We start from the raw sequence: 22,508 nt of genomic DNA on the forward strand, positions 1-22,508 counted from the left end.
GAGATAGCTGAAGAAATAGTGGAGGCGTTAGTTATGATCTTTCAAAAGTCACTGGAGTCAGGGAAAGTCCCAGAGGATTGGAAAATCGCTGTTGTAACCCCCCTGTTCAAGAAGGGAACAAGGAAAAAGATGGAAAATTATAGGCAAATTAGCCTAACCTCGGTTGTTGGCAAGATTCTAGAATCCATTGTGAAGGATGAGATTTCTAAATTCTTGGAAGTGCAGGGTCGGATTAGGACAAGTCGGCATGGATTTAGTAAGGGGAGGTCGTGCCTGACAAACCTGTTAGAGTTCTTTGAAGAGATAACAAATAGGTTAGACCAAGGAGAGCCAATGGATGTTATCTATCTTGACTTCCAAAAGGCCTTTGATAAGGTGCCTCACGGGTGACTGCTGAGTAAAATAAGGGCCCATGGTATTCGAGGCAAGGTACTAACATGGATTGACGACTGGCTGTCAGGCAGAAGGCAAACAGTTGGGATAAAAGGTTCTTTTTCGGAATGGCAACCGGCGACGAGTGGTGTCCCGCAGGGTTCAGTGTTGGGGCCACAGCTGTTCTCTTTATATATTAACGATCTAGATGACGGGACTGGGGGCATTCTGGCTAAGTTTGCTGATGATACAAAGATAGGTGGAGGGGCAGGTAGTATGGAGGAGGTGGGGAGGCTGCAGAAAGATTTAGACAGTTTAGGAGAGTGGTCCAAGAAATGGCTGATGAAATTCAACGTGGGCAAGTGCGAGGTCTTGCACTTTGGAAAAAAGAATAGAGGCATGGACAATTTTCTAAACGGTGACAAAATTCATAATGCTGAAGTGCAAAGGGACTTGGGAGTCCTAGTCCAGGATTCTCTAAAGGTAAACTTGCAGGTTGAGTCCGTAATTAAGAAAGCAAATGCAATGTTGTCATTCATCTCAAGAGGCTTGGAATATAAAAGCAGGGATGTACTTCTGAAGCTTTATAAAGCATTAGTTAGGCCCCATTTAGAATACTGTGAGGGCAGTACGGTAGCACTGTGGATAGCACAATTGCTTCACAGCTCCAGGGTCCCAGGTTCGATTCCGGCTTGGGTCACTGTCTGTGCGGAGTCTGCACATTCTCCCCGTGTGTGCGTGGGTTTCCTCCGGGTGCTCCGGTTTCCTCCCACAGTCCAAAGATGTGCAGGTTAGGTGGATTGGCCATGATAAATTGCCATTAGTGTCCAGAATTGCCCTTAGTGTTGGGTGGGGTTACTGGGTTATGGGGATAGGGTGGAGGTGTTGACCTTGGGTTGGGTGCTCTTTCCAAGAGCCGGTGCAGACTCGATGGGCCGAATGGCCTCCTTCTGCACTGTAAATTCTATGAATTTTGGGCCCCACACCTCAGGAAGGACATACTGGCACTGGAGCGGGTCCAGCGGAGATTCACACGGATGATCCCAGGAATGGTAGGCCTAACATACGATGAACGTCTGAGGATCCTGGGATTATATTCATTGGAGTTTAGGAGGTTGAGGGGAGATCTAATAGAAACTTACAAGATAATGAATGGCTTAGATAGGGTGGATGGAGGGAAGTTGTTTCCATTAGCAGGGGAGACTAGGACCCGGAGGCACAGCCTTAGAATAAAAGGGAGTCACTTTAGAACAGAGATGAGGAGAAATTTCTTCAGCCAGAGAGTGGTGGGTCTGTGGAATTCATTGCCAGAGGGCGGTGGAGGCCGGGACGTTGAGTGTCTTTAAGACAGAAGTTGATAAATTCTTGATTTCTCGAGGAATTAAGGGCTATGGAGAGAGAGTGGGTAAATGGAGTTGAAATCAGCCATGATTGAATGGTGGAGTGGACTCGATGGGCCGAATGGCCTTACTTCCACTCCTATGTCTTATGGTCTTATGGGGGAGTTATTTTGTGAGAAAAAGTTGTGCCTGTAACCATTGGATGAATTTTAGAAGAATGAGTTTAGAAGAATTTTATTAATGGAAAGAAAGTTAGTCTGGAGATAGACAGAAAATTGATATCGGACTCTACATAACATACATTCCACAATACGTACTAAAATCAACAAAATAATTTACCATATTTCCATCGTACAATAAAGTAGCGTTAAGTACAAGATAATCTGCAGGTTCCATTGAATAAAACACCGGATATTGAAAGATTTAAGATTTCTTACGACACAAACATGGAATTCAATACGAAAGGAGTATTCCTTGTTCAACTAATTAAAAAATGCATCATCACTCCCCAAAATAAAAACATTATTGAAGAAAACTTGAATTGGTTACAAACCCGTTGTATTGCCATTTGCATTTCTGATAATTCGGATAGCCACAGGTTTTGTTGGAACAAAGAATTCTCTTACTTGTTTCTGGAATAAGATTAGCACACCAAATGAATGTCGACAAACTCTATCCATAGGACTGATAGCCTGTATTTCACTTTAATGTTCAAGCAATCCACATTTTAAACTCCCGAATTTTATCGAAATGAATGAAGGCTGTGTTTTCCCACAAATAAACGGTTAATAAGATATTTTATCCATATATGAGCAGTAAATGTTACAAGCTTGAGCAGAGCTTTTAACCAGATTAAAAATGTATTCACATAATTTGTAATATAATAAAGTTACTTACACTGTCATGAACAAAATTTGCATACATTTTTTCCTCTGCCCTTTTCCAACACTGCAGGTATTTGTTCACACAAGGAATTAATAGAAAACAAATCACATATGATTAGTACCTCTTTCACACTGAAGGGGGCGCCTCGCAGTTTCAAAGTATACAGTGTAGTTGGTGCATTTTGGTGAGTTTGCGCCTGAAAAGAAATAAGTATCAGAGTCAAGTTAATGTCCTACTTAATTTTTCACGTTTGTCTGGAAGCATCGCAAATTTTTACTAATGCAGAAAGTTGGGATTACTACCTGAGCCACGAGCTAATTGGCACTGAGACAATAAGATTAAAGACGTAAATGCGCGGCTCAAAGTTTGGTGTAGGAGAAATGGGTTCGAATTCATGGGACGCTGGCACCAGAACTGGGAAAGGAAGGAGCTGTTCCGATGAGACGGTCTTCATCTGAATCATGCTGGGACCAAAGTCCTGGCATATTGCAGAACTAGGGCTGTTGATAGGGTTTTAAAATAAATAGTGGGGGGGAAGGGAGGAAGGGGGTACAGCAGATAAAGGGACAACTATGAGAGGGGTAGAGATCAACACAGGACTGAGGGTGTTGTACCTAAATGCACGCAGTATACAAAAGAAGGAAAATAAGCTTGTAGCGTGCATTGAAATTGGCAGGTACGATATCATGGGCATCACAGATGTGGCTGCAAGGGGAACAGGGCTGGGATCTAAATATCCAAGGATATGTGCCCTATCGAAACGACAGGCAGATGAGCAAAGGGGGCGTGGTTGCATTGTTAGTAAGGAATGAAGTTAAATCAATAGCAAAAAGCAATACAGGATTAGAAGGCGTAGACTTTGTGCAGATGAGGATTCGCAAAGGAAAAAAAGACCTTAATGGAGTAATATTCAGGCCCCCTCTAGCAGTATTCAGGATGTAGGGCAGAAAATAAATCACGAGATAGAAAAGGCATATAAGAAAGGCAATATTACAATAATCACGGGGGCTTCAAAATGCAGATGGGTCTGGAAAATCAGGTTGGTAGCGGATCCCAAGAAAAGGAATTTGTGGAATGTCGAAGTATGTTTCTTTCAGAGTAGCTTGTGGTAGAGCCCACTAGGGAACAGGCAATTCTAGATTTGGCGATGTGTAATGAGGCAGACTTGATTACGGAACTTAAGGTGAAGAAGCCCTTCGGGGGCCTGGAGACCTCAATATGATAAAATTCACCCTGCAGTTTGAGGGGGAGAAGCTGGAATCCGATGCAGCGGAATTACAATTGAATAAAGGTAACTACAAAGACATGAGGGAGGAGCTGGCCAGAGTTGATTGGAAGGGGAGTGAGAGAAATTGGCTTTTCTAGTTAGCTATCGATGATAATAGGTAAAAGGTTTAATTGAGAACTCATTAAGAATAATTAACTTAAATCATAGTCAGCATTAATTCAGTGCAACTATAGCTGGGAATTAATCAGATAAGAGTCTGTATTTTCACATTTCACAAGTTGCTTGAGGCCTGCAAGATCAGAGACTCAACTAGCTAAAAGACCCTACGGTTTGGTTAAAATCTGGGCGGCTGCCCAATACGGGCAGTTCCGTTTCTATAGTAACAGCCAGTCTATGTTGAGATGCAGGTGTCGATAATTTGGGAAATTGGCATGCGATGGTATGGGAAATTCACACCGAAATATTTAAATACATATCTCTCTTAAATTGATGGACAGACACTTTGGCCGAATTGAGTGAATTATAAATTAGTTAAAGCCAATCACAGCTGTAAAGAAGGCAACACCTTTAGATAATAATATTCTTAAGAATCACTTGTCGGGGTGGAAAAATCCATTCCGGAATCAATCTATCTCTTTCTAAACCTATTTTCTTGGCTTGCTTTTGCTAAATCGCCATCTTTCTTTTGTTTAAATTACCAGTGGGCACCACAAGCTGACAAATAAAGTTCCAGTGGACTTTGCCTAAAAGCACAGACTTGACCCTGTTATTTGGGAACTAAGAAGGGATAACGGGTTTTTGGAGGTTATTCAGGAGGCAAACAGAAATCCATCCTATGGAAGAGGAAACATGCTTAGCAGAGAACGAGGTAACCATGGCTGACAAGGGAAGTCAAGGATAGCAAAAAGCAAAAGAAAAAGTATAAAATGTGGTGAAAATTAGTGGGAAGCCAGAGAATTGGGAAGCCTTTAAAAGCAAGCAGAGGACAACTAAAAAAGCAATATGGGGGAGGAGATGAAATATGTAGGCTAGCTAGTAACATAAAAGAAGATTGCAAGAGTTTTTTTCAATTTATAAAAGAGAAGCAAGAATGGACATTGAACCACTGGGAAATGAAGCTGGAGAAGTAGTAATGGGGAACAAAGAAATGGCAGAGGAACTGAATAGATACTTTGCATCTGATTCTTCATGATGGGAGACACCGGTGCCATACCAGAACTTCAAGAGTGTGTGGTGGTGGTGGTGGTGGTGGTGGGGGGGGGGGGGGGGGGGGGGGGGGGGGAGTGGAAGAGAGAGAGAGAGAGAGAAAAAGAGAGAGAGAGAGAGAGAGAGAAAAAGAATGCAGAGATGAGGGTAGTGACCATCACTAAGGAGAAGGTGCTGGTGAAGCTGAAAGGTCTGAAGGTGGATGAATCACCCGGACCGGATTGATTACACCCTTGGGTTCTGAAGGAGACAGCGGAGGAGATTGTGGAGGCATTGGTGGTGATCTTTCAGTAATCACTGGAGTCAGGGAGAGTGCCCATGGACTGGAAAATGGCTAATGTAACACCCTTGTTTAAGGGACGGAGACAAAAGACAGGAAATTATAGGCCAGGTATCCTGACTTTGGTCATTGTTAAGATTTTAGAGTCCATTATTAAGGTTGAGATTGGAGGGTACTTGGAAGAGCATGATAAAATAGGGCTGAGTCATCATGGCTTCCTCAAGGGGAGGTTGTGCCTGATATCTGTTAGAATTCTTTGAGGAGGTAAGGAGGATGTTACACAAAGGAGAGCCAATCAACGTGATCTATTTGGATTTCCAAATGGCCTTTTGACAAGGTACCATGCAGGAAGCTGCTCAATAAGATAAAAGCCCAGGGTATTGGCAGTAAAGCACTGGTATGGATAGAGGATTGGCTGACTAGCAGAAGGCAGAGAGTGGAGATAAAGGGGCCTTTTTCAAGATGGCAGCCAGTGACGAGTGGTGTTCCACAGGGGTCAGTGTTGGGATCACAACTATTCATGATATACATTAATGATCTGGAAGAAGGAACTGAGGGCATTATTGCTAAGGTTTGCAGGTAGTGTTAAGGAAGTGGTAAGGCCGCAGAAGGGCTTGGACAGGCTAGGAGAGTGGGCAAAGAGGTGGCAGATGGAATACAATGTCGAAAAGTGTGAAATTATGCACTTTAATAGGAAGAATAGAGGCATGAACTAATTTTTAAATGGGAAAAGGCTTTGGAAGGACAAAGGGACTTCTGGAGTCCTAGTTCTTACGGTTAACACAGGTTCAGTTGGCAGTTAGGACAAAAAGCATTCCTTTCGATAGGGCTAAAATGCAAGGGCAGGGGCGTACTGCTGAGGATGTAGAAGGCTCTGGTCAGATCCCATTTGGAATATTGTGAACAATTTTGCGCTCCCTATATGCTGGATATGCTGGCATTAGAGGGGGTTCAGAGGAAGTTCACAAGAATGATCCCGGGAATGAAGGACTTGCCATACGAGGAGTGGTTGAGGACTTTGGGTCTGTACTCGATGGTGTTTAGAAGGATGTGGGGGATCTCATTGGAAGTTACAGAACACTTTAAAACTGAGATGAGGAGGAATTTCTTCAGCCAGAGGGTGGTGAATCTGTGGAACTCATTGCCACAGAAGGCTGTGGAGGCCAAGTCACTGAATGTCTTTAAGACAGAGATAGACAGGTTCTTGATTAATAAGGGTTTACAGAGAGAAGGCAGGAGAATGTGGATTGGAAACATATCAGCCTTGATTGAATGGCCTAATTCTGCTTCTATATCTTATGGTCTTATGATCAAACAAAGAAAGCCAGCTTTCGTATGTTTAAAGTTAGCCAAATAATACAGAATTCATTGCTCGATAAATACTTAAAATCGAAGAAAATTTGTAGCCAAATTCTCTAAAATGCAGTGAAGATATCGGAATAAATCTGAATTCTGAGACTCACCTAATCACCACACAGGTTTTGAGCCATGTGCAAGTGCAAGACATGATCTATTTTGCAACAAGGATGTTGGAGACTGTATCAGTGCTCCTGAACAAAAACGTGCTACACTAAAAAATATTTGGACAGCATTACGAAATATTAACAAAACGCATGGGAAAAAATTGCAAACCTCCTGTTCTTTTTTCTTCTTCAATGCTGGTGTCAATCTCTCCAGTTTGCCATCCTGCTTTTCTTCTTCACTTTTACAATCACTATCTGTATGTAATAGTCTATTTTCCTCAGTGGATGGCTTTAGTTCATTTTCTTCATCAGCTGCAGAGTCATCATCACTTTCAGACTTGCCTTCAGTCTTAACTACTTTTGATCTTAAGTAATCCCTGTCAGATACTTCTTTTTTCAAGGCAATATTTTCCTTGGTTTGCTTTTGTTTGCCTGGAAGAGGAAAGATACTTTTAGTTCACATAATACAAGCGGGAGACTTCTGTCAAGACTTCATGATCAGTGCCACTTTATTGTTGTGAGGGATTATTCAAATTCCAGACCAAGACTTTTTTGTTCAACAGGGGGAAAAAGCTCATCTTCCAATCAATGTCTTCCTTTAATGGGATGCAAATTCACTGTTTGGGCAATCATATATCAAGTCCTGGTACGCTGGGTACAAAGTGACCACAGCCCTATTTCCACTCGCCTACCCTTTTCTAGAAGATACCCGACTTCTGGCATTTACAGGGTATAAACAGAAATACAAAATGTTCATTACAGAGAATGTGAAGGGAAACAGCTATAAAACCACAAACTATAAGAATGGGACATGAATAAAGTAATCCAACCAAAGCTAACGTATTCACTTTTTGTTCCTTTGATACTTTCCTTCTCCCCCTCCTCTTCACTCAGTTCTTCAGAATCTTCCGAATCAAAGTTCAGATAATCAATCATCCTCGGAGCATCTTCTTTCTTTGTAGGTAAGGTATCATTAGTCCAGGTGGGTGCATTGGAACGGCTCTGGTGGACAGCCAGAAATTCTTCAAACTCGTCATCTTCCTTCAGCTTGAGAAAACAATGAAACAGAGTAACATTTTCAGCACAAAAAAATCGTATACGGGTTAACAGGGTTCAAGAATCCACACATTCCAACACAATTTCAAATTACGACTCACCTGTTCCAAATTTTCAATGACGGGTTCCTTATTTTTATCCTGTAATGACAAATTTGGAAGTTAAGTGTATTTTTCCTTAATACACTTTTCAGCTGATTACAAAGGCCAACTAGGAGTTAAAAGCTATTAACCCTAATTTTATTGGCTGTGAAACCATAGACATGTCTTTAAAACAGGCCATGACTTAAAAAGATCTTTCTGTAAATATTGCAGTCCTTCAAACACTATCAGATGCAAAAAACATGTACATGTGTTAGAATGATTTATTCTATCAGGTCCATGCCCAGTACATCCAGAAAATACTTCATTTCTGGTTATTTAACCCTGTAAATAAGTTTATAGACAATGCCACTGGACAGTTTTTAAAAAATATTATGTATTTGAACCCTGCAATTCTTTGGTCATTCACACCCTTGCACTTATCAAGATTTAAACCTGCCACCTGTCTGTCCATTCATTATTATACAAATGCCTACAGGAATTATTTAACATTACTCTTCGCTGTTTGTCAAACTATCTACATTTGTATCATCAGTCAATTTTACTATTTCTAATTTTACATTATACCAATTTTGGTATTATGGTTTAGATATGGTTTGTCCCTCCTCCAAGAGATTGCAGTTATTAGTTACTCTTCAGCCTCGCAGCTCAATATACATACTTGAGCATTAATGTCTACAAATAAAGCTTCTGCTATCTACTCATGGACTTTTCTAAATAGCTCACTTTCTAGACCAGCATTCATTGCCTATCTCTAATTGCATTCGAAAAGGTGGCGGTGAGCTGGCTTCTTGAACCTCTGCAGTCCATGTAGTGTAAGTGCACCACAGTGCTTTTAGGAAGTTGGTTCCAGGATTTTGACCCAGTGACAGTGAAGGAAAAGTGATATATTTCCAAGTCAGGGCGGTGAGTGGCTTGGATGGGAACTTCCAGGTGGTGGTGTTCCCATGCATCTACTGCCCTTCTAGATGTCAGACGTTGTGGGTTTGGAAGGTGTTACCTAAGGAGTCTTGGTGAATTGCTGCTGTTATAACCTGCCTGCTTACCATTGGCTGGGGACTAATGACAATCCCACAATCCTGTGGGAGTATGAACTTCCTCAATGAGGGGGGGCGGAGAAACCATTAGTAAACTCCTAGTATAAATAAACCTGGCCAGTTTGGAACCAGAAGGAAGGAGTGCGCAGCAAGGGAGGTTGCTGCTGCTGTTATATATATATGTTATTGTAAATAAATGTTATTACTTTGTATCCTTAAACTCGTGCTGGATTCTTCGTGGCCCTTACAAAACTGGCGACGAGGGTTAAAGTGAATAGCTGTCTACACTGCTGAAGCCACCTCCCTGGATTTTTGTTGGATACAGGATGGAAGTTTTTTTCTATTATACCATGCCTCTGTACGGACGTTTGGATGTTTTTGATGCTGCGCTGGAAAGCTGGAACCAGTACGCACAACGGATGCGTTACTATTTCCGGGCAAACAATATCACCGAAAACGAGTGCCAGGTGATCATATTGCTCACCGCCTGCGGCCCGCATATGTTTGGGGTGATTAGGAGCCTTATGTACCCAGCTGCGCCGGACACCAAAACGTTTGATGAACTTGTGAATATAATGGGGCAACATTTTAACCCAACCCCGTCCACGATAGTCCAGCGTTACCGGTTTAATACTGCTGAGAGGACCCCTGGAGAATCCCTTGCTGACTTTCTATCCAGGCTACGCAGGATTGCGGAGTACTGTGACTATGGTGAGACCTGGTCAGTAATGTTACCCGACCGTTTGGTTTGCGGCATTAACAATGCGGCCACCCAGAGAAAGTTGTTAGCTGAGCCAACATTGACTTTACAACAGGCCATTCAAATAGTATTGTTCCGAGAGAGCGCAGAACGAGGAGTGCAGGACCTGCAGGGAATGGAAGTGCATGCCTTGGGGCGCAAACCCTTCCGTCCGAAAACTTCCTCCCGCACTCCTGCGGTACCTTGGGCGAGGCGACGTCCGGACCAACGCCAGTGGCCACCGGACTTTCCTCCCCGAAGGGAGCCTTCTCCAGAACCAATGGATGAGGAGCCATGTCCGTGCCAGACTTGTAGGCGCTGACCCCGTCGCGGACGCCGGTCCTGGGGGCGCCAAAGGCGCCGTCATTCCGACCGAAACTGGGATCAGCCCAGGGACCATACCTTCCATGTGGATGAACCTGCGGCGACTACTCCTGAGGACGTGGAGACGGAGGACGACTGCCTGCAGCTGCATTGTGTGGCAGCTCCCCGTGTGGCCCCCATTAAGGTGACAGTACGGGTCAATGGTCACCCGCTTGAGATGGAGTTGGACACTGGCGCAGCGGTCTCCGTGATCGCCCAGAGGACATTCGACCGCATCAAGCAGGGTATACAGACCCTTACATTAACCGACTCACAGGCCAGGTTGGCCACCTACACGGGGGAACCACTGGACATTGGAGGAACTACAATGACCCCTGTTGTTTATGGACGCCAGGAGGGGCATTTCCCACTTATCGTGGTGTGCGGCCCGGGGCCCAGCCTGTTGGGTCGGGACTGGGTTGCAATGGCAGCACATCCTCCAAACAGTTTCTGGAGGGTTGACTGAGGTGCTAGGACGATACCCAGATATATTCCAGCCTGGTTTGGGGAAAATAAAAGGGGCCGTAACCCGTATCCAAGTCGAACCAGGAGCCACGCCGCGCTATTTCCGGGCGCGCCCAGTGCCTTACGCCTTGCTCGAGAAGGTAGAAGGGGAGCTCACTCGTTTGGAGAGTTTGGGTATTATCAGGCCTGTCCGTTTTGCTGACTGGGCAGCACCAATTGTACCTGTAATGAAGCCAGATGCCACAGTTCGCTTGTGTGGCGACTATAAACTTACAGTGAATACGGCTTCCCGACTCGACCGATATCCAATGCCTCGCATAGAGGATCTCTACGCGAAGCTTGCAGGCGGACTCTCGTTCACAAAATTAGATATGAGTCATGCCTACCTACAGTTGGAGCTGGACTTTGCCTCCCGACCAGATGCAATGATTAATACACACCGGGGCCTGTATGAATATACACGGTTGCCCTTTGGAGAATCCTCTGCCTGCGCTATTTTTCAACGTGTTCTGGAGGGCATTTTGAGAGGTTTACCACGTGTCGCTGTCTACTTAGATGACGTTTTGATTACAGGGACATCGGAGCAGGATCATTTGGAAAATCTGGAGGCTGTCCTTAGATGCTTTTCGGAGGCTGCAGTCCGTTTACGTCGCACAAAGTGCGTATTTCAGGCAAAGGAAGTAGTCTACCAAGGTTATCGGGTGGACCGCGAAGGTTTGCACCCCGTCTCAGAGAAGGTGCGTGCGATTCAACAGGCCCCTGCCCCGACTGACACTTCGCATCTTCGTTCTTTTCTCGGTCTCGTAAACTATTACGGGAAGTTCCTCCCCAATCTGGCAACTACGCTGGCCCCGTTGCACCTTCTGCTAAAGAAAAATCACACCTGGGTTTGGGGTCAGCCGCAAGAAACCACTTTCCGGCGGGTAAAGCAACAATTGTCGTTGTCTGGGTTACTACCCCACTATGATCCTGGAAAGCCTTTGCTCGTCACATGTGATGCATCCCCGTATGGTATTGGGGCCGTCCTGTCCCACAAGATGGAGAACGGGGCCGAGCGACCGATAGCTTTCGCCTCCCGCACATTGACTGCAGCGGAGAAAAAGTACGCGCAAATCGGGGAGGGGGGCCTGGCAGTGGTTTTTGCGGTGAAATGCTTCCACCAGTAAGTGTATGGCTGCCATTTCACTATCGTGACTGATCACAAGCCTCTGTTGGGACTTTTCCGAGAGGATAAGCCAATACCGCCCATTGCTTCCGCATGGATCCAGCGCTGGGCTTTGTTGCTCGCTGCATACGAGTATTCTCTGGAGCACAAACCAGGGACGCAGATAGCAAATGCCGACGCACTGAGCCGATTGCCTTTATCGACCGGCCCCATGTCCACCCCCACGACCGGTGAGGTGGTTGCAACCCTAAATTTTATGGACATCTTGCCTGTCACGGCATCACAGATCCGTGAGTGGACCCAGACGAAGCCAGTCCTGTCAAAGGTTCGGCACATAGTCCTGTATGGTGGGCAGCATAGACAGCTCTCAGGCGAGGTTAGGGCATTTTCCTCCAAGCTGTCAGAATTCAGCGTGGAAGACGGCATCCTCTTGTGGGGGACGTGTGTGATTGTCCCGGAAAAAGGCCAGGAGCTGATACTAAGAGATTTGCACAATGGGCATCCAGGTGTGACCAAAATGAAAATGTTTGCCCGGAGTTATGTCTGGTGACCAGACCTCGACACCGACATTGAGAAGGTGGCCCAAAACTGCTCCATTTGCCAGGAGCATCAGAAGCTTCCGCCGGCCGCGCCCCTACATCACTGGGAATGGCCAGGGCGGCCTTGGGCACGCTTGCATGCAGATTTCGCAGGCCCTTTTCAAGGATCCATGTTCCTTCTATTTTTAAAAAAATATATTTTATTAAAGTTTATCGATCAAAAAGAATTTTCCATTTTTACAACTTTGTAACAAAATGTACATTGACTGTTATTTAAACAATATATTAAACTAACAAGTGCAGAAAAAGAACAAGAGAAATAATAATACTGAAAAAATAAATATAAACTAGCATGGAAAGAAAAGAACAAAAAAAACCCCAAACACCGAATACACCCTCCCCCCCCCCCCCCCCACCCCGGGTTGCTGCTGCTGTCTTTCCTGTTTTCCCTTATCGCTCTGCGAGATAGTCAAGGAACGGTTGCCACCGCCTGGTGAACCCTTGAGCCGAACCTCTTAGTGCGTATTTTATTCGCTCCAATTTTATAAACCCTGCCATGTCGTTTATCCAGGCCCCCACGCCCGGGGGTTTGGCTTCTTTCCACATAAGTAGAATCCTTTGCCGGGCTACTAGGGACGCAAAGGCTAAAACATCGGCCTCTCTCGCCTCCTGCACTCCCGGCTCTTCTGCAACCCCAAATATAGCTAACCCCCAGCTCGGTTCGACCCGGACCCCCACCACCTTTGAGATCACTCTTGCCACACCTGCCCAGTACCCATGCAATACCGGACATGACCAAAACATGTGGGTGTGGTTCGCCGGGCTTCCCGCGCACCTCCCGCACCTATCCTCCACTCCAAAAAATCTACTCAGCCTTGCTCCCGTCATATGCGCTGTGTAGAACCTTGAATTGGATCAGGCTAAGCCTGGCACACGAGGACGAGGAATTTACCCTACTTAGGGCATCTGCCCACAGCCCCTCCTCAATCTCTTCCCCCAGCTCCTCCTCCCATTTACCCTTCAGCTCCTCTACCATCGTCTCCCCCTCGTCTCTCATTTCCCTGTATATATCGGACACTTTACCTTCACCGACCCATGCCCCCGAAATCACTCTTTCCTGGATCCCTTGCGCCGGGAGCTGCGGAAATTCCCTCACCTGTTGCCTCGCAAATACCCTCACTTGCATATATCGGAAGGCATTCCCAGGTGGCAACTCTTATTTTTCTACCAATGCTCCCAAACTCGCGAACATCCCGTCCAAGAACAAGTACTTCAACTTCCCAATTCCTGCTCGCTGCCAAGATTGGAATCCCCCATCTATCCTCCCCGGGACGAACCTGTGATTGTTCCTTATCGGGGACCACACTGAGGCACCCGTCACTCCCCTATGTCGTCTCCACTGCCCCCAAATCTTCAAAGTCGCCACCACCACTGGGTTTGTGGTGTATTTTTTCGGGGGGGGGGGGGGGGAACGGTAACGGCGCCGTCGCCAGTGCTTTTAAACTTGTTCCCTTACAGGACGCCATCTCCAGCCTTTTCCACGCCGCCCCTTCTTCTTCCCTCATCCACTTACATATCATAGACACGTTGGCGGCCCAATAATAGTCACTCAGACTCGGCAGTGCCAGTCCCCCTCTGTCCCTACTGCGCTGCAGTAACCCCCTCTTTACCCTCGGGGTCCCTCCAGCCCACACAAAGCTCATAATACTCCTGTCCACTTTCTTGAAAAAGGCCTTTGTAATCAGTATGGGGAGGCACTGAAACACAAAAAGAAACCTCGGGAGGACCACCATTTTAGCCGCCTGTACTCTACCCGCCAATGACAGGGGCACCATGTCCCACCTCTTAAAGTCCTCCTCCATCTGCTCTACCAGTCGCGTCAAGTTAAGTTTATGCAAGGTTCCCCAGTTCCTGGCCACCTGGACCCCTAGATATCGAAAATCCCTTGCTACTCTCCTCAGCGGCAGATCGTCTATCCCCCTGCCCTGTTCCCCGGGGTGCATCACAAAAAGTTCACTCTTTCCCATATTCAATTTATATTCCGAGAACTCTCCAAACTCCGAGTGTCTGCATTATCTCTGGCATCCCCTCCACTGGGTCCGTCACATATAGCAGCAAATCATCCGCATATAATTACACACGATGTTCCTCTCCTCCTCTGAGCAACCCCCTCCACTTCTTAGAGCCCCTCAGCGCTATGGCCAATGGCTCGATTGCCAACGCGAACAGTAACGGGGACAGGGGGCACCCCTGTCTTGTGCCCATATGTACTCGGAAATAGTCGGATCGTTGCCTGTTTGTAACCACGCTTGCCACCGGGGCCCCGTACAGGAGCTGAACCCATCTAATGAACCCCTCTCCAAATCCAAATCTCTTCAGTACCTCCCACAGGTAGTCCCACTCCACTCTATCAAATGCCTTCTCTGCATCCATCGCCACCACTATCTCCGCCTCCCCCTCCGGTGGGGGCATCATCATCACCCCCAGCAACCTTCGTATATTGGCATTCAATTGCCTCCCTTTAACAAACCATGTCTGGTCGTCATGTACCACCCCTGGGACACAGTCCTCTATCCTTGTCGCCGTCACTTTGGCCATTAACTTGGCATCTACATTTAGGAGGGAGGTGGGCCTGTATGACCCGCACTGCAGCGGGTCTTTGTCTCATTTCAGGATCAACAATATCGTCGCCTCCGACATTGTCAGGGGTAGTGTCCCCCTTTCCTTAGCCTCAGTGAAGGTTCTCGTCAGGAGTGGGGCCAGTAGGTCCACCTATTTCCTGAAAAATTCCACCGGGAACCCATCTGGTCCCGGGGCCTTTCCTGCCTGCATGTTCCCAATTCCTTTAATCACCTCCTCCACCTCAATCTGTGCTCCCAAACCTGCCACCTCCTGCTCTTCAACCCTCGGGAACTCCAGCTGGTCCAGGAAGTGTATCATTCCCTCTTTCCCCTCCGGGAGTTGGGACTTATACAGCCTCTCATAAAATGACTTAAACACCCCGTTCACCCTCCCCGTCCCCAACTCCTCCGATCTCTCTCGTCGCCCCCTCTTCCTAAGTTGTTGGGCCAGCAATCGGCTCGCCTTTTCCCCATATTCGTATTGCATTCCCTGTGCCTTCCTCCACTGCGTCTCCGCCTTACCTGTGGTCAGCAGGTCAAAATCCGTCTGTAGTCTCCGTCTTTCCCTGTATAGCCCTTCATCCGGGGCCTCCGCATATTGCCTATCCACCCTCAGAATCTCCCCAATCAGTCTCTCCCTTTCTTTACCCTCTTGTTTCCCCCTGTGGGTTCTTATGGAAATCAGCTCCCCCCTAACCACCGCCTTCAGCGCCTCCCATACTACTCCCACCTGGACCGCTCCATCATCATTGACCTCTAGGTGTCTTTCAATACATCCCCTCACCCTTCCACATACCCCCTCGTCCGCCAACAGTCCCATGTCTAATCTCCAAAGTGGGTGCTGCTCCTTCTCCTCTCCTAGATCCAGATCCACCCAATGTGGGGCGTGATCTGAAACGGCTATAGCCGAATATTCCGTCCCTGCCACTTTCGGGATCAGCGCCCTTCCTAGGACAAAAAAGTCTATCCGGGAGTATACTTTATGGACGTGGGAGAAGGAGGAAAACTCTTTACTCCTCGGTCTAGCAAATCTCCAGGGATCTACTCCTCCCATCTGCTCCATAAACCCCTTAAGCACCTTGGCCGCTGCCGGTCTCCTGCCGGTCCTAGATCCGGACCGGTCCAGCCCTGGGTCCAGCACCGTGTTGAAGTCCCCCCCCATTACCAAATTTCCCATCCCTAGGTCCGGGATGCGCCCCAACATACGCTTCATAAAACCCACGTCATCCCAGTTCGGGGCATATACGTTCACCAGCACAACCGCCTCACCTTGCAATCTGCCACTCACCATCAAGGGCAGCACGGTAGCCTTGTGGATAGCACAATTGCTTCACAGCTCCAGGGTCCCAGGTTCGATTCTGGCTTGGGTCACTGTCTGTGCGGAGTCTGCACATCCTCCCCGTGTGTGCGTGGGTTTCCTCCGGGTGCTCTGGTTTCCTCCCACAGTCCAAAGATGTGCGGGTTAGGTGGATCGGCCATGCTAAATTGCCCTTAGTGTCCAAAATTGCCCTTAGTGTTGGGTGGGGTTACTGGGTTATGGGGATAGGGTGGAGGTGTGGGCTTGGGTAGGGTGCTCTTTCTAAGAGCAGGTGCAGACTCGATGGGCCGAATGGCCTCCTTCTGCTCTGTAAATTCTATGATAATGAACGTACCTGCCCCCACTGTCCACCACTATGGTCTTAGCCTCAAACGATACCCGTTTCCCCACCAGTATTGCCACCCTTCTATTTTTAGTATCTAAGCCGGAGTGGAATACCTGTCCCACCCATCCTTTCCTTAATCTGACCTGATCCGCCAATTTCAGGTGCGTCTCCTGAAGCATAACCACATCCGCCTTCAGTCTCTTTAGGTGCGCAAATACCCTTGCCCTCTTAATCGGCCCATTCAGCCCTCTCACGTTCCACATGATCAACCGGGTTGGGGGGCCCTTAACCCCCCCCCCCCGCCCTGTACTGATGCTGTTCTGTAAAGCTGAAAAAGATTTGAGTAATTTCGATCTCTCTCATCCAGTTATATTCCAGAATTTTTGCAAGGTTTCTATGAAGTGGAATTCTCTATACAAAAAAGCACGCTCTCTCCCAAATTATCTGCTTTATCACCAGTCGGCAATGTAAAGTATGAAGGCTAAACCTTGGAAAAATGTTACCTTTTTGCACTGTGTGAGGGAAGTCATAAAGTAAATCCAGAATATCTTTGCTGAAGAATGGAAGTATGTTGCTTTACACGCAATTAACTAAGCAGGCTATGAGGTAAGTTTTGCACTATAACCACTGAACTAATTTCAAACAGCCATTTCTTATCGTCATCAATACAACCATAATATACCAACCGAGCTTTGACAAACGGTCATCTGGACTCAAAACGTTAGTTCTTTTCTCTCCCTACTCATGCTGCCAGACTTGGTGAGATTTTCCAGCATTTTCTCTTTGGTTTCAGATTCCAGCATCCGCAGTAATTTGCTTTTATACAATATACCAAATTTGCTTTTCTTTATGCTCAAAATGATTCAGAGCACACAGCAACTGTGTACTTGAGAATGCAATAATTTTTTTAAACAAATATTTTGACGGTTATAATTTTAATAAAACTTAGCAATAATTTCAATTCTAACTCACTTGTGCTCATTTTACATTTATTTAGATTTTGACTGAGGGTTGGACTTGCGAAAAAATATAAATCACCTTCTTTTTCTCCATTTGACATTTTTGCTCTTTTGCCTGTTTGGGAAGTTCCGTCGTCAGATTTTTCTGCGAGTGTTTGCTCCATGGTCTGGACAAACCTGGATCCCCAAAGGATTTACAAAACTCCACCTATAATACACATTAAGGTTATCAGCATTTATTCAAAGTCACAGCAGTAAAATATTGCCTTCATACATCTTTTCTTTTCTTTTTTTTAAAATTTAGAATACCCAATTCTTTTTTTTCCAATTAAGGGGCAATTTAGCATGGTCAATTACCTACCTTGCACATCTTTTTGGGTTGTGGGGGTGAGACTCATGCAGCCACAAAGAGAATGGGAAAACTCCACATGGACAGTGTGGCAAGGATCTGGGCAAGAATTGAACCTGGGTGCTCAGCACTGAGGCAGCAGTGCTAACCACTGTGCCACCGTGACGCCCTCCTTCACACATGTTGATGACGAGTCTGAAGCTTTTGCAGAGCCACATTCCCAATGAAGTTACAAAATTCCATCAGTTCCAAAACAGATTTCATAATCAATAACATATTCCACCCCCCGATCATGTGTATGGAACCAGACAGACAGCCCAATTTACCAGATACGACCAAACTGTTCAGCCAGTGAACAGATTTTCTGCATTCTTCTATTTCAACATGATTCTATGTTCTAACTTTCATGGAGAGTACTGTAAAAGAAACTGTTTACTTTTATAGAATCATAGAATGGTTACAGCACAGGAACACATTCAGCTCTTCATATTCATGCTGACTGCATGATCAACCCTGCTTTTCCCACTCCCCCACTTTTCCCCCATAGCTTTTCTTTAGGTACTTACCTAATCTTGTTTTGAAAGCCACAATTCAAAGATGCCCCCACCAGACAAGTGGTGCATTCCAGATCCTAACCATTTGATGCATAAAATATATTTTCCTCATGTCCACTCTAGTTTTTTTACCGATCAGTTTAAATTGATTTCATCTGGATGTCACTTTCTCCCCATCTAACTTTGTACGAAGGAGGTCATGTCTCACTAATTTGATTGAATTTTTTGAGGTGACGACAAAAATGATTGATGAGGGAAGGACTTTGGACGTTGTCCGCATGGACTTTAGTAAAGCATTTGATAAGGTCCCTCATGGCAGGCTGGTGCAAAAGATTACATCACATGGAATCAGGGGTGAACTAGCTGGATGGATCCAGAACTGGCTTGGCCATCGAAGGCAGAGGGTAGCAGTGGAAGGTCTGTAACTAGTGGTGTTCCGTAGGTATCAGTACTGGGACCTCTGCTCTTGGTAATATATATATATATATATAAATGACTTGGAAGAAAATGTAGCGGGTCTGATTAGCAAGTTTGCGGATGATACTAAGATTGCAGGAGTTGCGGATAGTGCTGAAGATTGTCAGAGAATACAACAGGATATAGATAGGCTGCAAAATTCGGCAGAGAAATAGTAGATAGAATTTAACCCAGACAAATGCGAGGTGATACATTTTGGTACATCCAATTCAGGTGGGAGCTATAAAATAAAATGGCAGAACCATCAGGAGCATAGAGAGAGAGAGAGATCTGGGCGTGCAGGTCCACAGATGCTTAAAAGTGGCAGCACAGGTGGAAATGGTGGTAAAGAAAGCACATGACATGCTTGCCTTCATAGGACAGGGTATCGAGTACAAAAGCTTGAAAATTATGTTACAATTATATAGAACGTTGGTTAGGCCACGTTTGGAATACGGTGTCTAATTCTGGTCACCGCACTCAAGGTGAGGGGGGACAGGTTCAGTGGAGATGTGCGGGGGATGTTTTTTTACACAGAGGGTGGTGGTGGCCTGGAATGCACTGCCAAGTGAGGTGGTTGAGGCAGATGCGTTAGCGACCTTTAAGACTTATCTGGATAGGCACATGAACAGATGGGGTATAGAAGGATACAGGCGGTTGGTCTAGATAGGACACGTGATCGGCGCAGGCTTGGAGGGCCGAAGGCCCTGTTCCTGTGCAGTATTGTTCTTTGTTCTAATCGGTCTAGACCCCTCAGGAATTGAAACATCGTTAATGAATCTCCACTCAAACGTTGCTTCTCCAAACTCTCCACGTAACTGAAGTTCCCCATCCCTGGAGCCATTCTCGCAAATCTTTTCCACGCCCTCGCGAAAGCCTTCACATCCTCCCTGAAAGACGGTACCAAGAATAGAATCCCTAGTGCAGAAGAAGGCCATTCGGCCCAGAGTCTCTACCAACCCTAGTCCACTACCTAGGCCCAAGTCCCCACCCTCGCCCCATAATCCAACCTAACCTTTTGGACACGTATGACAATTTTGTATGGCCAATCCACCTAACCTACACATCTTTGGACTAAGAGGCGAAACCAGAGCACCGAGGGGAAACCCAATTAGACACGGAGAGAATGTGCAAACTCCACACAGTCACCCAAAGAATCAAACCCGGGTTCCTAGCAGTGTGAGGCAGCAGTACTAACCACTATTTATTGACTCAGGATTGATCCCCCTTGCTCGATGATAATGGTAGAGTGGGGATATGCCGGACCATAAGGTTACAATTGTAGGTGAATACAATTCCGCTGATGGCCTACAAGGCCTCATCGGGTACCATCACTTTGAGGCTGAACCAGTGTTTTATACAGGTTCATCATAACTTCCAAGCATTTGCACCCTATGCCTTTACTTATAATACCCAAGATACAGCATGCCTTTTTAACTACTGCCTGTCCTTCAACTTTCAAAAATCTGTACATCCCCAAGTCAGTTCCAGGATCCTGGATTTTATAATGCCTCTCCCCCCAAAATCCATTCATCCCTTCACACTTCTCTGCATTAAATTCTATCTGCCATCTTTCCACCTATTCAAGCAGCCTAAATGTGTCCTCTTGAAATCTATCACTATCCTCCTTTCAAAATGCAATACTTCAAATGTTTTGTGTCCTGAACATGCAAGCCCAGGTAATTAATGTACATCAGGGCAGCACGGTAGCACAGTGGTTAGCACTGTTGCTTCACAGCTCCAGGGTCCCAGGTTCGATTCCCGGCTTGGGTCACTGTCTGCATGTTCTCCCATGTCTGGTGCGGGTTTCCTCCAGGTGCTCCGGTTTCCTCCCAGTCCAAAGATGTGCAGGTTAGGTGGATTGGCCATGCTAAATTGGCCTTAGGTTAGCTGGAGTTACTGGTTTACGGGGATTGGGTGGAGGTGTGGGCTTAAGTGGGGTGCTCTTTTCAAGAGCCGGTGCAGACTCAATGTGCCAAATGGCCTCCTTCTGCACTGTAAATTCTATGATGATAATCAAGAAATGCAGTGATCATAGTGCTGACAATTTGGGAACTCCTTGATTGAATCTGGAAAACAGATTTTGTACTTGCCATTTTTTTTATTCTCTCATGGGATGTGGGCGTCGCAGGCTGTGCCAGGATTTATTGCCCATGTCTAATTGCCCTCGAGGGCTAATTGCCCTTGAGGGAGCAATTAAGAGTCAACCACGTTGCTGTGGGTCTGGAGTCACATGTAGGACAGACCCGTAAAGACAGCAAATTTCCTTCCCCAAAGGACATTAGTGAACCAGATGGGTTTTGACGACAATCGACAGTGGTTTCATGGTCATCATTAGATTTCTAATTCAAATTTCACTATCTGCAGTGGTGGGATTTGAACCTGGATGTCCAAAGCATTACTCTGAAATGAAAATGAAATGAAAATCACTTATTGTCACAAGTAGGCTTCAATGAAGTTACTGTGAAAAGCTCCGAGTCGCCACATTCCGGCGCCTGTTCGGGGTTTCTAGTTTACTAGTCCTGTGACAATAACACTACACCACCATCTCCCCATTTGCTTTAAAAACAGAAGGGTGAGGTGAAAGTTTGCACAGAAGCTCAGCGTGGCTTACTCGGGTTGGGGATTTTGGTGGCTCAGGACAAGCAATGGAAGGAGGGGAAATATTACGCATAGGTTTCCGCATTGACAAATAAATTTAAGTCTCTTGTAACATTCCAAGTAATTTGGGATGAGACTTAACTTTTTTCTAGAAATATAAAAGAACAGAAATGTACGACAAGGATTCACTTGCTTCCTACTGCGTTAAAAATATGAACAGACCGAAAAAAGGGACCGAAAAAGACCAGATGGGCCACTCAGCCTATACCATTCATTCAATCATGTTGTAAATAAGCTCTTGGGGGCTTTCAATAAACCTCTCCCACCAAACAGCCATGGAGAAACAAAAACAGATTTTTTTTAAATATCAGATTAATTCAGGGATAATCCCAAGATATACTAGAAATACATTAATGGGAAGAGGATAATCAGGGAAAAAGGGCCCATTAGGGATCAATCTGTGTGGAGCAGGAGGATGTTGGTAGTGTTGTTCGGTTTCTCTGGTTCTAAATATGGCGGTCAATATGGTCGCCTTCCTTAATCCTAATTATGTTTGCTCTAGAGTCGCCAGGTATCTCTCGATACCGCCACAAGGTTCAAACCTGAATACTGATCACAGAGCCAATAAACCAGTTAGTTAGTTCAAAGTCAAAACTATTTATTTACACACACAGTAATATCTACTCATGCACAAAGTACTACAAACTAAACTATCTCTAACGCTAACCCCTATACTTAGCTTCAGGTGCCCACTCAGTCAGAGGAACTATTGCCGTTGTTCGGATCCGAGGTTGCTGGGTTCGAAGTGGTACAGGAGAACAGCTAAGGTCTTCCGTCTGGTAGCGTGCGTTGACCTTGGACTTACTTGCTTCTGGTGCAGCTGGACGGGTCTCTCCACTTTGAGAGCCAAATCCAACAGAGCGATTCTCTCTCGGGGGTTTCTTCTTGTACCCGGAGGGGCTTCGCGTGCTTTTGGGCGGGCCTTAAACTTGGCCCCAATTAATTGGGCCGCATCTTGATCACTGGTATTGAACTTGACCAATAAAGGGGTGGGTGCTCTGATGGCTGGGCGTGTCTTTGGTGGCC

The 22,508-nt window shown here is 46.0% G+C and overlaps 1 protein-coding gene across 5 annotated transcripts in view; it reads right to left on the reverse strand.

Moving 5' to 3' along the window:
* The window catches only part of rbm19 (RNA binding motif protein 19), a 436,673-nt gene that overhangs the window by 406,735 nt on the left and 7,430 nt on the right, over positions 1 to 22,508 (reverse strand). For 4 of the 5 annotated variants that reach the window (XM_072496461.1, XM_072496442.1, XM_072496470.1 and 1 more), the window contains exons 3-8: positions 17,542 to 17,670; positions 7,932 to 7,970; positions 7,623 to 7,821; positions 6,944 to 7,206; positions 2,719 to 2,793; positions 2,266 to 2,344 (exon numbers count right to left, since the gene is read on the reverse strand). In XM_072496461.1, coding sequence (XP_072352562.1) covers positions 2,266 to 2,344; positions 2,719 to 2,793; positions 6,944 to 7,206; positions 7,623 to 7,821; positions 7,932 to 7,970; positions 17,542 to 17,670 — 784 coding nt within the window. The remainder of the gene's footprint in view (positions 1 to 2,265; positions 2,345 to 2,718; positions 2,794 to 6,943; positions 7,207 to 7,622; positions 7,822 to 7,931; positions 7,971 to 17,541; positions 17,671 to 22,508) is intronic. The other variant, XM_072496480.1, reaches the window with a different exon arrangement.

The sequence above is a fragment of the Scyliorhinus torazame genome, chromosome 1, assembly GCF_047496885.1.
Source record: "Scyliorhinus torazame isolate Kashiwa2021f chromosome 1, sScyTor2.1, whole genome shotgun sequence".
In the NCBI taxonomy this organism is placed as follows: Eukaryota; Metazoa; Chordata; class Chondrichthyes; order Carcharhiniformes; family Scyliorhinidae; genus Scyliorhinus; species Scyliorhinus torazame.